The 12,815-nt window shown below is 36.9% G+C and overlaps 1 protein-coding gene across 1 annotated transcript in view; it reads left to right on the forward strand.

Annotated features, from left to right (window-relative positions):
• LOC106881670 (cubilin) overlaps positions 1 to 12,815 on the forward strand; it is a 217,162-nt gene that overhangs the window by 148,901 nt on the left and 55,446 nt on the right. Inside the window, exons 45-48 of the mRNA XM_052967022.2 lie at positions 3,060 to 3,403; positions 5,906 to 6,087; positions 7,619 to 7,825; positions 11,358 to 11,498. Of these exons, the coding sequence (XP_052822982.2) occupies positions 3,060 to 3,403; positions 5,906 to 6,087; positions 7,619 to 7,825; positions 11,358 to 11,498 (874 nt within the window). The remainder of the gene's footprint in view (positions 1 to 3,059; positions 3,404 to 5,905; positions 6,088 to 7,618; positions 7,826 to 11,357; positions 11,499 to 12,815) is intronic.

Below are 12,815 nucleotides of genomic sequence, written 5' to 3' on the forward strand. Positions count from 1 at the left end.
ATGCAACCCCCAAAAAACTGGTTCACCAGTCAGCATTATTAGATTGTGGCCTGTATAAGGGAATAGGAGCTTTATTTGCATATTCAAAATGTTTCCCGTAAACAAATTTAAAAGATATATATATATATACATGTAAATTGGTCAGTTGTCCACAAGTCAGAAAAGAAAAAAAAACAGAACTAAAAGAAAGTTTAAGCAGTTATATTTTATGCAGTTGAGTAGTATATCTTTTGAGTAGCATATAACTGGTTTTACATCTACTATTTCCAAGTGCAATAGTAGTCATGAATGGTAATAATAATGATAATAATAATCATATTAGTAATGATAATATGAACTATAGTATTACGGAACTACTTGTGTTTATATTTAATGAATCTTAAGTATCAAGTTTGAACTGGAAAAAACATGTGTACTTCAAATATATCATATCTTAACATAGAGGAGAATCCTTTCTCAACATCTAATATTGACATTAGAAGGAGTTGGAAATCATTGGATGGAAAATCTCTCAATAATCTGTAATGTAATTTTAAAAATTGTCATTTATGTCCATTAGATGATCAATGTTTAAAAAAATAATTTGTAAATGTTCAATAACAAGAGAATGTACTTTTATATTGGTGCTTGTGCAACTAATTTTAAGTCATTATTATATAATCATGCTTCTTTGTTTAAATATAGAAATAGAGAAAATTCCACTCCTTTAAGTCTATTTGTCTGGAGTTTCAAAGAGTGGAACATTAGGTACAATATTGAATAGTCTATAATAAGTAGTGCACTACTGCAGAATAAGGGGTGGGGGACTAAAGCACAACTTATGCTTTGAGGAAATGCTGCATATCCTCACATCCAAATCTAACATTTTGAACAAAAGAAATGAATTAATGTTAAGATGTACATATTTGCTTAGAATAACCCTTAAAACCTTCTCAAATAAATAGAGTACTGGTTCCTACAGTTTGATGCCCTTCCTAACATCAAACACTTTACATAATGTGCTGAGTGCCTTTTACATGGCACTGGCACCTTGCAAAATAAAAAATAAAAAGTCAAAGTGACTGATGTTAGGAAGGGCAACCAATTGTAGAAACCACGCCAGAACAGATAGTGGAGACTGGTAGAGCTCCTCTCGAACCATTCAACCTATGCCAGCATGGAAAACAGGCATTAAATGATGAGGATGATGATGATGATGATATATACATGCATATTTTACAGACAAGAAAGTAAATTTTTAATGCAGTAAAACTGTAAGAACAACAGAAAAAGGTTCGATATTTATCCATGTAGATACATGAATTACTCAGTTAAAAGAAAAGAAGAGTTAGTTAGAGAGTAAGATATAATAAAGAGAATGATAGTGAGAGAGATCTGGTGAAGATGTGGTGAGTCATGCCCCCTAAGGCCTTTGTGGGTGGTGAGAATAGGTGAAGTGATACAGAGATTTGAACTGGATGAGTGGGCAGGACAGAGATGACTATAGCAAATGATGGAGAGAAACCTAGGAGAGGCTCGAGAGGCAGGGTAGCAGGAGACATAAGGGTATTATGGGTGATAGCAAGATGTTAATGATAGAGAATGGTACAGAGGATGGGGTGAGAAGTTGCAGAAAGGAGATGATTGGTGGAGACAGTAGGTGGAGGAAGATAATGGAAGTGGTTTGGGGTGAAGAAGAAAGATAACTGAGAAACAGGAGGATGTAGTATGTGCCAGTTCTGTTCTCAGGTGATAGGGAAGTTATGGGTGTTAGGGTATGGAGTGTGTGTGGGGGCGGGGTCTAAGAATGACAGGGTTAAACATCTCATGAACAAGCATTACCAAGGTGGTTTTAAGGCACCAGATATCTTGGTCCTTTGTTATTGCCTTTGAAAGACTCAGTGTTCTCTGGTGAGAATGAAATCAGTCTGGCTAGCAGTCACCTGATTTATAGTTTATCAGTTTGCTGGCTGGTTTCCTGAAGTTGGTGTTGCAGATCAATAGGTTATTTGCATCACAGAATTCCAGGAACCTAGTTTCCTCATAATTTCAGGAGCCAATTCCATGGCCCCCATGTACATCATGGAAGATACCAGGTTGCTGTCTAACATACCCATTAAAATCTCCAGCCACAAAGATGAGATCATTGTCACTCGTCTGTGAGGTAGCCTGCAAAAGAATATCATAAAAGTGATCCTTCTGTTCATTTGGTAGGACCACTTGTGGGGCATAGGTAGAGATAATTGTAGCTATACTATTCTGCAAGACTAGCCTGAGTTTAAGCACTCTATTGCACATCCTGACTACCTTTATGACCTTATCCACACATTTCTCTGCAAGAAATATGTCTACACCCCCTACTCTGTCACTGTTACCTTCCCAGAAGAGTTTATACCTATGTGCTTTGCCTGTGAGGACCCTATTCATAGTATATTATGTTATATTATAATATAAATAAATTATTAGATTGTCACTTGAATCTCTCTAAATTCGACGACTGGCACCCATTGGACACGAAACTCGGCTTGCGAAGACTTGTTGAGGCAAGTGAAAGCGAAATCATGATGGTACCTGTGCCCTGGCACTTGTGCCGGTGGCACGTGTAAAGACATTCGAGCGAGATCGTTGCCAGTACTGCTGGACTGGCTCCTGTGCAGGTGGCACATAAAAGACACCATTTCGAGTGTGGCCGTTGCTAGTACCGCCTGACTGGCCTTCGTGCTGGTGGCACGTAAAAATTACCCACTACACTCTCGGAGTGGTTGGCGTTAGGAAGGGCATCCAGCTGTAGAAACTCTGCCAAATCAGATTGGAGCCTGGTGTAGCCACCTGGTTCACCAGTCCTCAGTCAAATCGTCCAACCCATGCTAGCATGGAAAGCGGACGTTAAACGATGATGATGATGATGTTTGTAATTTGCATTATACCTCCATTTCTGTGGTATTCAACTGATGTACCAGTGAATTGGATGTTTTACACACCCCTTTGAAGGAATTTCTTTCCTTAGTTTGTTATTTTATACACACACACACACACACACACACACACACATACATATATATATTAAATCTGTTTTGCAGCTATTAAATGGTAGACTGTCCAATAGCCCAGCTCTTGGTAATGCTACAGATGGAAAATATTGTGGATATACTTCTCCTGCCAAAATGGTTACCTCAGGGAGACACCTTTACATAAATGTTTCTGCTGCAAGCGACCCTTTATTTACATTAGTAGTACATACATATAATGGTGATTGTGGAGGTCATCGGTATATTGATAGTTCTGGAGTTGGTTACCTCCAGTCCCCTAATTATCCTAAAAACTATCCAGTTTATACCGAATGTGAATGGATCATAAATGCTCCACCTATGAAAAGAATTCAAATTGACTTTGTTGATGATATCAGCATTGGTTACTACCATGGGTAAGTAAATATCTCTGTTTTCCTTATTCTGTATGTCTATGATTGTCTTTGTGTGTGTGTGTGCATGTGCGTGCGTGCGTGCGTGTGTGTGTGTGTGTGTGTTTTCGTGCAGAAAACTGACTATAGTGCTACTAAAAAATGAATATTACTTGTATATGCATGCAAGCACACAGACAGACAGAAGCATCTTCTTATATTGCTACAAGGACACTAATTTTCAGACAAGTTTGATTTGACCAACCTTAGATCATGTCCAGCATTCATTTTATCAATTTTAATGATATCAAAGATAATGTTGACTTTTGTGTTAGCTTTGTTCATCTGTTTTTCTCTACAGAACTATGTAGGAAGAAGAGAGAGTGATCAGATAGAGTTAGGGTGATAAAAGTAAAGAGTTGATAGAAAGAGTAATTGAAGAGAGTGAGAGAGAAAACTAAGAGAGAATAAAAATGGTGTTTGTTAAAATGAATAATAGAGCAATGAAAGAAATGGAATGAGAGTGACTGGACATAGTGAGAATGAAAGATGTTAATAATGAGTGATAGAGGGGAAAATAATGGAAGAAAAAGAAAGTGACAGGGGAGAGAGAGAGAGAGGGAGGGAGGAGAGTTGGTGGAGAGAGAGAGAGAGAGAGAGAGAGAGAGAGAGAGAGAGAGAGAGAGAGAGAGAGAGAGAGAAGAGAGAGAATGAAGGATAACTATAGAGATGGGTGATAGTAGCAAAGATTGAATATGAACAGATCCAATGTGTCACCTTCTGCTGTTTCACAGATGGTGGATTGGAAAGACTGTTATGAGCAAATGGCAAGAGAATCTCAAGTGAAAATATTAGACCAATCTCCATAACCACCACCATCATCATTTTGCAGACATTGTTATTTCCTTCATGATGTCCATCCTTCTGAGTTCATTCTTCAATTTTTCCCATCTCTCTTGTCCTCAGGTTCTGTCCACTTGGAGCAGTTGACACAGTTGAAATGTTTCATATGCATCACATACCTGTTCCAGCATAATCTTCTTTCTTATACTCTACATCTGATTCCTCTATATCCAGTTTTCTCTCAGCTCATTTGGGCTGCACTGCTCATGCACACTAACATTACACATTCAGCACATCATACTTTACAAAGCTTCCACCTATTTCTCATAGCTTATGTCTCACTACTATTGCAACATTGCACTTTGCACACAAGCATTTGAGAAAGAGAAATCCTTTGTTGCCAGCAGAAATAATAACTTCCAGCGTTCTTACTTTTCCATTCTTACATGTGGAACACACAGCTCTACTGCTGATTAGGCTATCTATGTACACAAGTTATCAACTATTTCTGGGAAGTCTCTGAGCATTTGAAGAAATCTTGAATGTGGTTTCTAACAGCTAACTACACCTGTTCATTTGTCACATGCAAAGTTTTCTTTCTCTATCAATCTGCATGTGATTACACTGTGCCTCTTGTGTGTTCATAGAATACACCTTATGAAATTTTTACCTTCTCTGGTTTCTCATTTCAAGCATTTTCACAATGACATATGGTTCCTGTGTTCTTTTTTGCTAACTGAAACTTACTAGACTTTGTTAGATTTACTTTGAAGTTTCTTTATTCTAGTTATTGTTTCCAAATTTGGGATTTCTTCTCTAAACCTACAGAGTCAGCTATGGAATCTAAGTCAGCAGCATACAGTTCTCAAGAGCAGTCAGTTTTAAATATCTTGGTTGCCTAGAAGACTGTAATAGACAGACCGTGGCTGAGAACTGAATCAGGAGGGATACCAACCTTGTATGCTAAATCCCTTGCTGAATATGTTAACCCTCACTTTGCTGATGATATCACTGTACATGGCTTGCATGGCTCTCAAAAACTATCCATCCATTCCTGGTTTCATGTGATTAAAGACTGTGGAACCCTGTAAAATGCCTTCTTCATGTCAATGAATGATAGGTCCACTAGTGAACTTTTGGCTAAGTACTTCTGTAGTTGTCTTGCCAGGAAGTGTAGTACTTCTTCCTAGCACAAATATTAACTTCATTTCATCTGAGCCAATTATCTTTCTAACTAGTTGTCATATAACTCGTTCAGTAGCTTTCATTACCTGTTCTATCAATTTGATGCCTCTATAGTTAACTTTCTCTAGTGCGTCTCCTTTGCCCTTGTAGCCATTAAGAACAACCAAGCACCATAATCACTATACCCTCTGGCTCAGCTCACTCACTTTCATATTGCATATATGACTGCATAGCTGTCAACTTCACCAGTTGTTACCTCTATTAGGTCTGCTTGGAGTATTTCACTTTTCTCCATATATTCTCCGCATTCAACAACCTCTCATAGTAGCACTTTTATTTATTTCTTCCCATTTCAATTCCATTTGGACATTTATTTCTTAACTTTAATAGCTTTTGTTTTTGATAATCCACCAAGTGTTCTTATTACAAATATTACTAATGTGATCATAAGTTAGCAATCTGTTATCAAAATTAGATTTGCATATTCTTTTCTTTCAGATATGGATGCTCAGAATTTATTGAGTTCTATGATGGTGGCACAAGGCGTTCACCTAGGATCAGTAGATTATGTGGCCAGAAAAACATTACACATACTATTTTCTCTCAAAGCAGTGTAATGTTAGTGCGATTTCGTACACGCTATAGATCCAAAAAGGGCTTTAAGCTCAAATATTCAATAGGTATATTCATTTCTTTTCTTATATTGTTCTTTGTGCTCTTGCTGCTCTTTTAGTCTATCAATATTTGCTATCTGTATATTTTATTTGTAAGTGGAGGCACAATGGCCCAGTGGTTAGGGCAGTGGACTCGCGGTCATAGGATCGCGGTTTCGATTCCCAGACCGGGCGTTGTGAGTGTTTATTGAGCGAAAACACCTAAAGCTCCACGATGCTCCGGCAGGGGATGGTGGCGAACCCTGCTGTACTCTTTCACCACAACTTTCTCTCACTCTTACTTCCTGTTTCTGCTGTACCTGTATTTCGAAGGCGCCAGCCTTGTCACACTGTGTCACGCTGAATATCCCCGAGAACTACGTTAAGGGTACACGTGTCTGTGGAGTGCTCAGCCACTTGCACGTTAATTTCATGAGCAGGCTGTTCCGTTGATCGGATCAAATGGAATCCTCAACATCGTAAGCGACGGAGTGCCAACAACAACAACAATTTTATTTGTAACTATCAGTAAATTACTGGCTGGAGAGTCTATAAAAAACAGCCATCCAGTTGATACTTATAAAGTAAGTAGCAGTTGACACTTGCAAATTAGACATTTTCAGAAAAGTAATTGTATTTGAGCCAATTGGCGAGCTTCTATATAGCCAATCAACTTACCATAATTAGTAGCTAAATCTCCCTTAAATCTTACCTTACCATCTTAAAAACAGGAAGCCACATTGGCTGATGTAGTCTTAGATACACTGTCTGAAACAAAAGTTGGCGTTATCACATCTTGAATACTTTTGATCATAGGCATACTTGATCAGGGCAGAGTTTAGCAAAAGACAAAAAAAAAAAACAATAGCTATATGTTTAAATGGTATATTTACATATAAATATATATTTCAATTATTTGAATGAGAGGATAAATTGCTGGTGTACTAATGACATGGTTTTAAGTTCAATCTTACTGTTGTCATTGTGTTATGTCTCTAATTCTATCTTGGTTCAGTTTGCTTAAAACAAAAAAACAAAAATTTCCATTTGGTATTTCATAATTACATTGGGTAATACATGAAGGTGTCCAACCATTGCTCCCTTAATAAATCATCCCATCTCTGAAAGCACAGAAAAAGGGATGAAAAACAAAGAAAATGAAATAAAAGAAATATTTGTAGAGATGTGATAAATTGGTTATGTTTGTTTTGCTTATTGTACTGTATTACAACTTTAGGTAAGGTAAACTTTTCCAGCATCTGTTTTTCTGGTTGTATAACAAATTTAAAAAAAAAATGCTAAGCACTGAAATGACCAGTAGCTAAATAGGTTACAGTTCTGTGATCAGACGTAATTAGGAGTTTAAATAAATAAATAAATAATCATTTTAAAGGAAACTATGTTAAACATTGCTGTATTTCAGTTGAAGCCATGTTTCTTGATTTTCTTATTAATAAATACATGCACTATTATTTGTTCTCTTGTTATTTTAGTCTGCTAATGTTTTCATCAGTCTTTCATAACACCCTTATAAACTGCTTTCTAATCTCTGTTTTAGCAAAGTGTGGTGGTACATTTAATGTTGAACATGGCCACATCAAGAGTGAAAATTATCCTCAAAATTACGAAAATAATGTAAATTGTGAGTGGGCAATAAGGCTTGTTCCTCGTTATTATATTACTCTGGACTTTGAAGATTTTAAGCTGCAAACATCTCCAAACTGTTCAGCAGATTATTTATATATATATGAAAAGATACCAGAAGGTAAGTGAAATTAATGCTTCATACATTGACATCAATTTTTTTGTATGCTTAGAAGAAATTTTTTTTATTACATTTTGTAATCTATGAAGCTAGGATGAATATTAGATCAATTAATTCTTGAAGATTATCTCCTAATATAATAATGAGCATTGTCATCATCATCATCATCATCGTCATCGTTTAACATCTGCTTTCTGTGCTGGCATGGGTTGGATGGTTTGACTGAGGGCTGGCAAGCCAGAAGGCTGCACCAGGCTCCAATCTGATCTGGCAAAGTTTCTACAGTTGGATGTTCTTCCTAATGCCAATCACTCCGAGAGTGTAGTGGGTGCTTTTTACGTGCCACAGGCATGAGGGCCAGTCAGGCGGTACTAGTATCGACCACGCTTGAATGGTGCTTTTTACATGTCATGGGCATGGGACCAGTCAGGCGGTACTGGTATCGACCACACACAAAGGGTGCTTTTTACGTGCCACCGGCACAGGTGCCAATTAGGCAGTACTGTCATCGGCCACGACAATGACTTTACTTGATTCAACAGGTCTTCGCAAGTGCAGTTTATTGCCCAATGATTGAAGGGTATTCTTAAATGGGCAGGTTATGCTGCACTGGTATAGGCCACTTGGCTTGCTGGGTCTTCTCAATCACAGCATATCTCCAAAGATCTCAGTCACTTGTCATCGCCTCCGTGAGGCCCAACATTCAAAGGTCGTACTTCACCACCTCATCCCAGGTCTTCCTGGGTCTACCTCTTCCACAGGTTCCCTCGACTGCTAGGGTGTGAAACTTTTTCACACAGCTGTCCTTATCTATATGCAATATATGCCCATACTAGTGCAGTCATCTCTCTTGCACACCACATCTGATGCTTCTTATGTCCAAATTTTCTCTCAGAGCGCTTACACTCTGTTGTGTATGCATACTGATATTACACATCCAGCAGAGCATACAAGCTTCAATCCTTGCAAGCTTATGCATGTCCTCAGCAGTCACTGCCCATATTTCACTGCCATGTAGCATGGCTGTTCGCACACATGCATCATACAGTCTACCTTTTACTCTGAGTGAGAAGCCCTTTCTCACCAGCAGAGGTAGGAGCTCTCTGAACTTTGCCCAGGATATTCTTATTCTAGCAGCTACACTCTCAGAGCATCCATCCCCTGCTACTGACTTGGTTACCTAGGTAACTCTAAGGCCCTTTGATTCTAGACCTTGCTTCCATACCTGAAACTTCTCTAGTTCTCATAGTGCTTCAGCTGTAAAAACAAGATCATCAGTGTAGAGTAGCTCCCAGGGTCCGCCTGAATTAAATTCCTCTGTAATTGCCTGGAGGACTCTGATGAACAAGATGGAGAAGAGGACTGGTCCTTGTTAAACCCCTGCTTGGTGAACTCCTACTTGTACTAACCCTCACCCTACTGGTAGCGTCCCTGTACATGGCTTGTACACCTCTCACCAACCACTCATCTATCCCTAGTTTCTACAGTGACCACCAGCTAAGGGGTCAAGGGACCTTGTCAAAGGCTTTCTCCAAGTCAACAAAAGCCAAGTACAGAAGTTTATCTTTGGCTAGGTATTTCTCCTGCAGCTGCCTTACCAGAAATATAGCATCAGTGGTGCTTCTCCCTGGCACAAAACCAAACTGCATCTCATCTAGACTAACTCTCTCCCTAATTAGTTGGGCTATGACTGTCTCAGTAACTTCCATTACCTGATCCAACAATTTGATACCTCTAATTATTTCTATCTAAGGCATCACCTTTGCCTTTGTAGAAGTTGACTATGGTGCTGTTACACCAGTCATTGGGTATGATTCCTTCTTGAACCACCTGATTTACAGTATGGGTGACTAGACCATAACCCACACTCCTAGATATTTCAAGCACTTCAGTGATGATTCCTGATGGGCCATGGGCTTTCTTCATCTTCATATCCTTAATTGCTTTATCTACCAGGGTACAGTTCATTCAGATAACTGGTCTCTCAATTGGGTCAACATTTGGCAGACTGTACTCCTCCATTTCCTTCTCCATGCTCAGCAGTCTTTCATAATGGCATTTCCAAGCCTCTTTCTTTGCAGAATCATTAAAAGCAAGTGCACCATCATCCATGCAGACACATTTCTCTCCTATGACATCACAATTTTCTCTCATACACTGTCTTGCAATCTGAAACACTTCAAGTCTTTGATCCTCATGTTGCTGAACATAGACAAACTTCTTTTCTGCTTCTCCCTTGGCTTGATATACCTGTCTCCTGGCTTCCCTTCTGGTTATCTGATACAATTCCCTGCTACCCCCACTCTTCCAGGCCTGTTTCTTTGCTCTAATGGCCCCGTCTACAGCATCAATAATCAGATATAAATGAAAAATATAAATTTAATATAAATGTACACATTAATAATAGTAAAATATGAATTCAAAGTAGTATTATTAGTAGCATTATAATAAAGTATATTCCAGAGTATATAGCATGAAAGTATACATCGAGAAATGTGGAATTGTTACTATAATACAGCAATATGATCAAAAATATATTGGATATAAATCCTGATCTATTATATATATATATATATATATATATATATATATATATATATATAATTGCCAACCAAGGGTGGTGTTCCAAATGGAATAGTGCTGCTGATTTTTATAGCCCCAGGAAGACATCTCCTCCAGCTCGCTAACAACACACATTCTGTATCCGATTAGTATTTCTGATGGGAGGTCTAGCCTTACGTGATACACACAAACTCGAGTTTCTGGGTGTATCACATAAGGCTAGGGATGGGAGCGATGACCTCCCCTCGCAAATATTAATTGAACACAGAATGTGTGTTGCTAGTTAGCAGGAGGAGTTGTCTTCTTGAGGCTATAAAAGTCAGTAGCAGTATCCTGTGTGGGACACCACACTTGGTTGGCAATTATATGTTGCAATTCTGTATTACTACTGTTTTCATCTCACTCAGAGATTTAATATAGCTATATATATATATATATATATATATATATATATATATATATATATATATATATATATATATATATCAAAGAAACTCTTAAGCATTATTCTAGTATAAAGTTACTAATGAAGACAATCATGCAATATAAATATATGTAATAATACATATAATAAAACTGCCATAAATCATGAATCCTTTAACAAGACTAATCTTACTGGAGTGAAAGACAGCTTAAGAAAATGAGACCACAACATTTAAAAGATTCACAGTGAACAAGCCTATCAAATATGTATTCTCATCATCAGCTACTTAATGAATATCACTATGGTTTCAACAGCGCACACACGTGTGTGTATTTGAAGGAGAGAAAGAGAGCTAATGTCTTTTCTTGAAGTGTCCTCAGTTTTGATCTGGAATTTATAAAACATTTAGCCATCAACTTGAACTATACACTTGACACTTACATAAATGATTTGGACTGACTAAAACCTCTCCTGTTAATAAAATGATGAATGATTTCAGTTTTAATTTTACTTTTGTTTTTAATGAGCATATTTGTTTTCTTTTAGAAAGGACACTCTTCCGCTCTTGTGGACACAACTCTACTCAAAGTATACAATCAACCGCACATGAAATTTTCATAGTTTTCAAAACAGACTCTGATCAAACAGACCAAGGTTTTTCACTTCGTTACAGTGCAAATCCTCATAGTAAGTATATGTTGTCTAAATGCTGATTTTGAAGTACAATATGTACATATGAGAAATATTTATGAGTAAACTAAGAAATTAAATGTCCTTATTTTTGTCTATCACAGTACTATATACAAGCACAAAACCATGCTAAAAATTCAGAAATTAAACCCCTCAGAGTTAGAGAATTCAAAATGTAGCACCATTGGTAAAATATACAACTGGATAAATGAATTAGAAAGAAAATACAGTAATTTCTCGACTATCACGATTTATTATTTTTATAATTTGTATCTGTTTATTTTATTGTAAACGCAAAACAACACTATGGAGGAATCAATGTAAGCTTAAATAATAAACTACGATAGGTGAACCACAATATGGCGAGAGATTACAGGGTACTATAAAAACCCATGTAATTTACACACTTTTTTTTCATGGAAACAAAAATAAACTTTAGTGGGTAGGTAAATTACATGAGTAGATCATTTCCAGGATTCTTTTAGAATTTTTTTTTTTGTTGAAAAATGACATACAAATATGACATTCATACCGGAAGTTGACTCATTTAATGTCAGAATAGGTTTTTACAGAAAAAATATAATGAAGTTGACTTTTATTTATGCTGGACAGTATAATGCTTACTTTTTCTGTATAAATCTCATGCTATCTTCATAGAACACTTGTAATGTGTGTATTACCAGTTCTTTTGGTATAGTAGATTTTTGCTATTCTTGTTTATGTCTCCTCATAGACGTGCATATTCCAACAAGTCATTTCTTAAATTTCGCACCTCTCTGGTTCAATAAACACTGAGTTAAACTTGCAAAGCTGTTTATTTTCTCCTTTCGATTTTTAATGTTTATTTTAGCAGGATACCAAACTATCAGTTTGGTAATGATACATTTTTTTAAGCCTGCTTGACATTTTATAAGTGTGAAAGGGATTAAATTTCAATACTCCATATCAAAGGTTCTCACAAGAATAGGCAGAAAATCAGAGCTTGAGACAAGAAGACACTTTTGACCAATCAGAATTCAGTTTACATAATCAGTTTGATCACCTTCCTCTGTCAGTTGAGTAAAGTGTCATCCAAGCTGATGTTTATTGGTAATTAAACTTATTTTGCAACACTTGTGCATTTTTATCAGCTTTGTCTTTGTTGATAAGAATTATCAACAACTTTTCCTGTGATCGTGATTTGAGAAGACATATAGAAGTATGCTAAAGATTGGACATAATCTCTTGTGGGCAAGAAATGTAAAATAAAATTTATTATAAACAACACAAATACTTTGTAATTTAATAGCTTTCAATGTGATACCTGTTAAACAG

Source organism: Octopus bimaculoides, chromosome 4 (assembly GCF_046866305.1).
Source record: "Octopus bimaculoides isolate indiv1 chromosome 4, ASM4686630v1, whole genome shotgun sequence".
Classification (NCBI taxonomy): domain Eukaryota; kingdom Metazoa; phylum Mollusca; class Cephalopoda; order Octopoda; family Octopodidae; genus Octopus; species Octopus bimaculoides.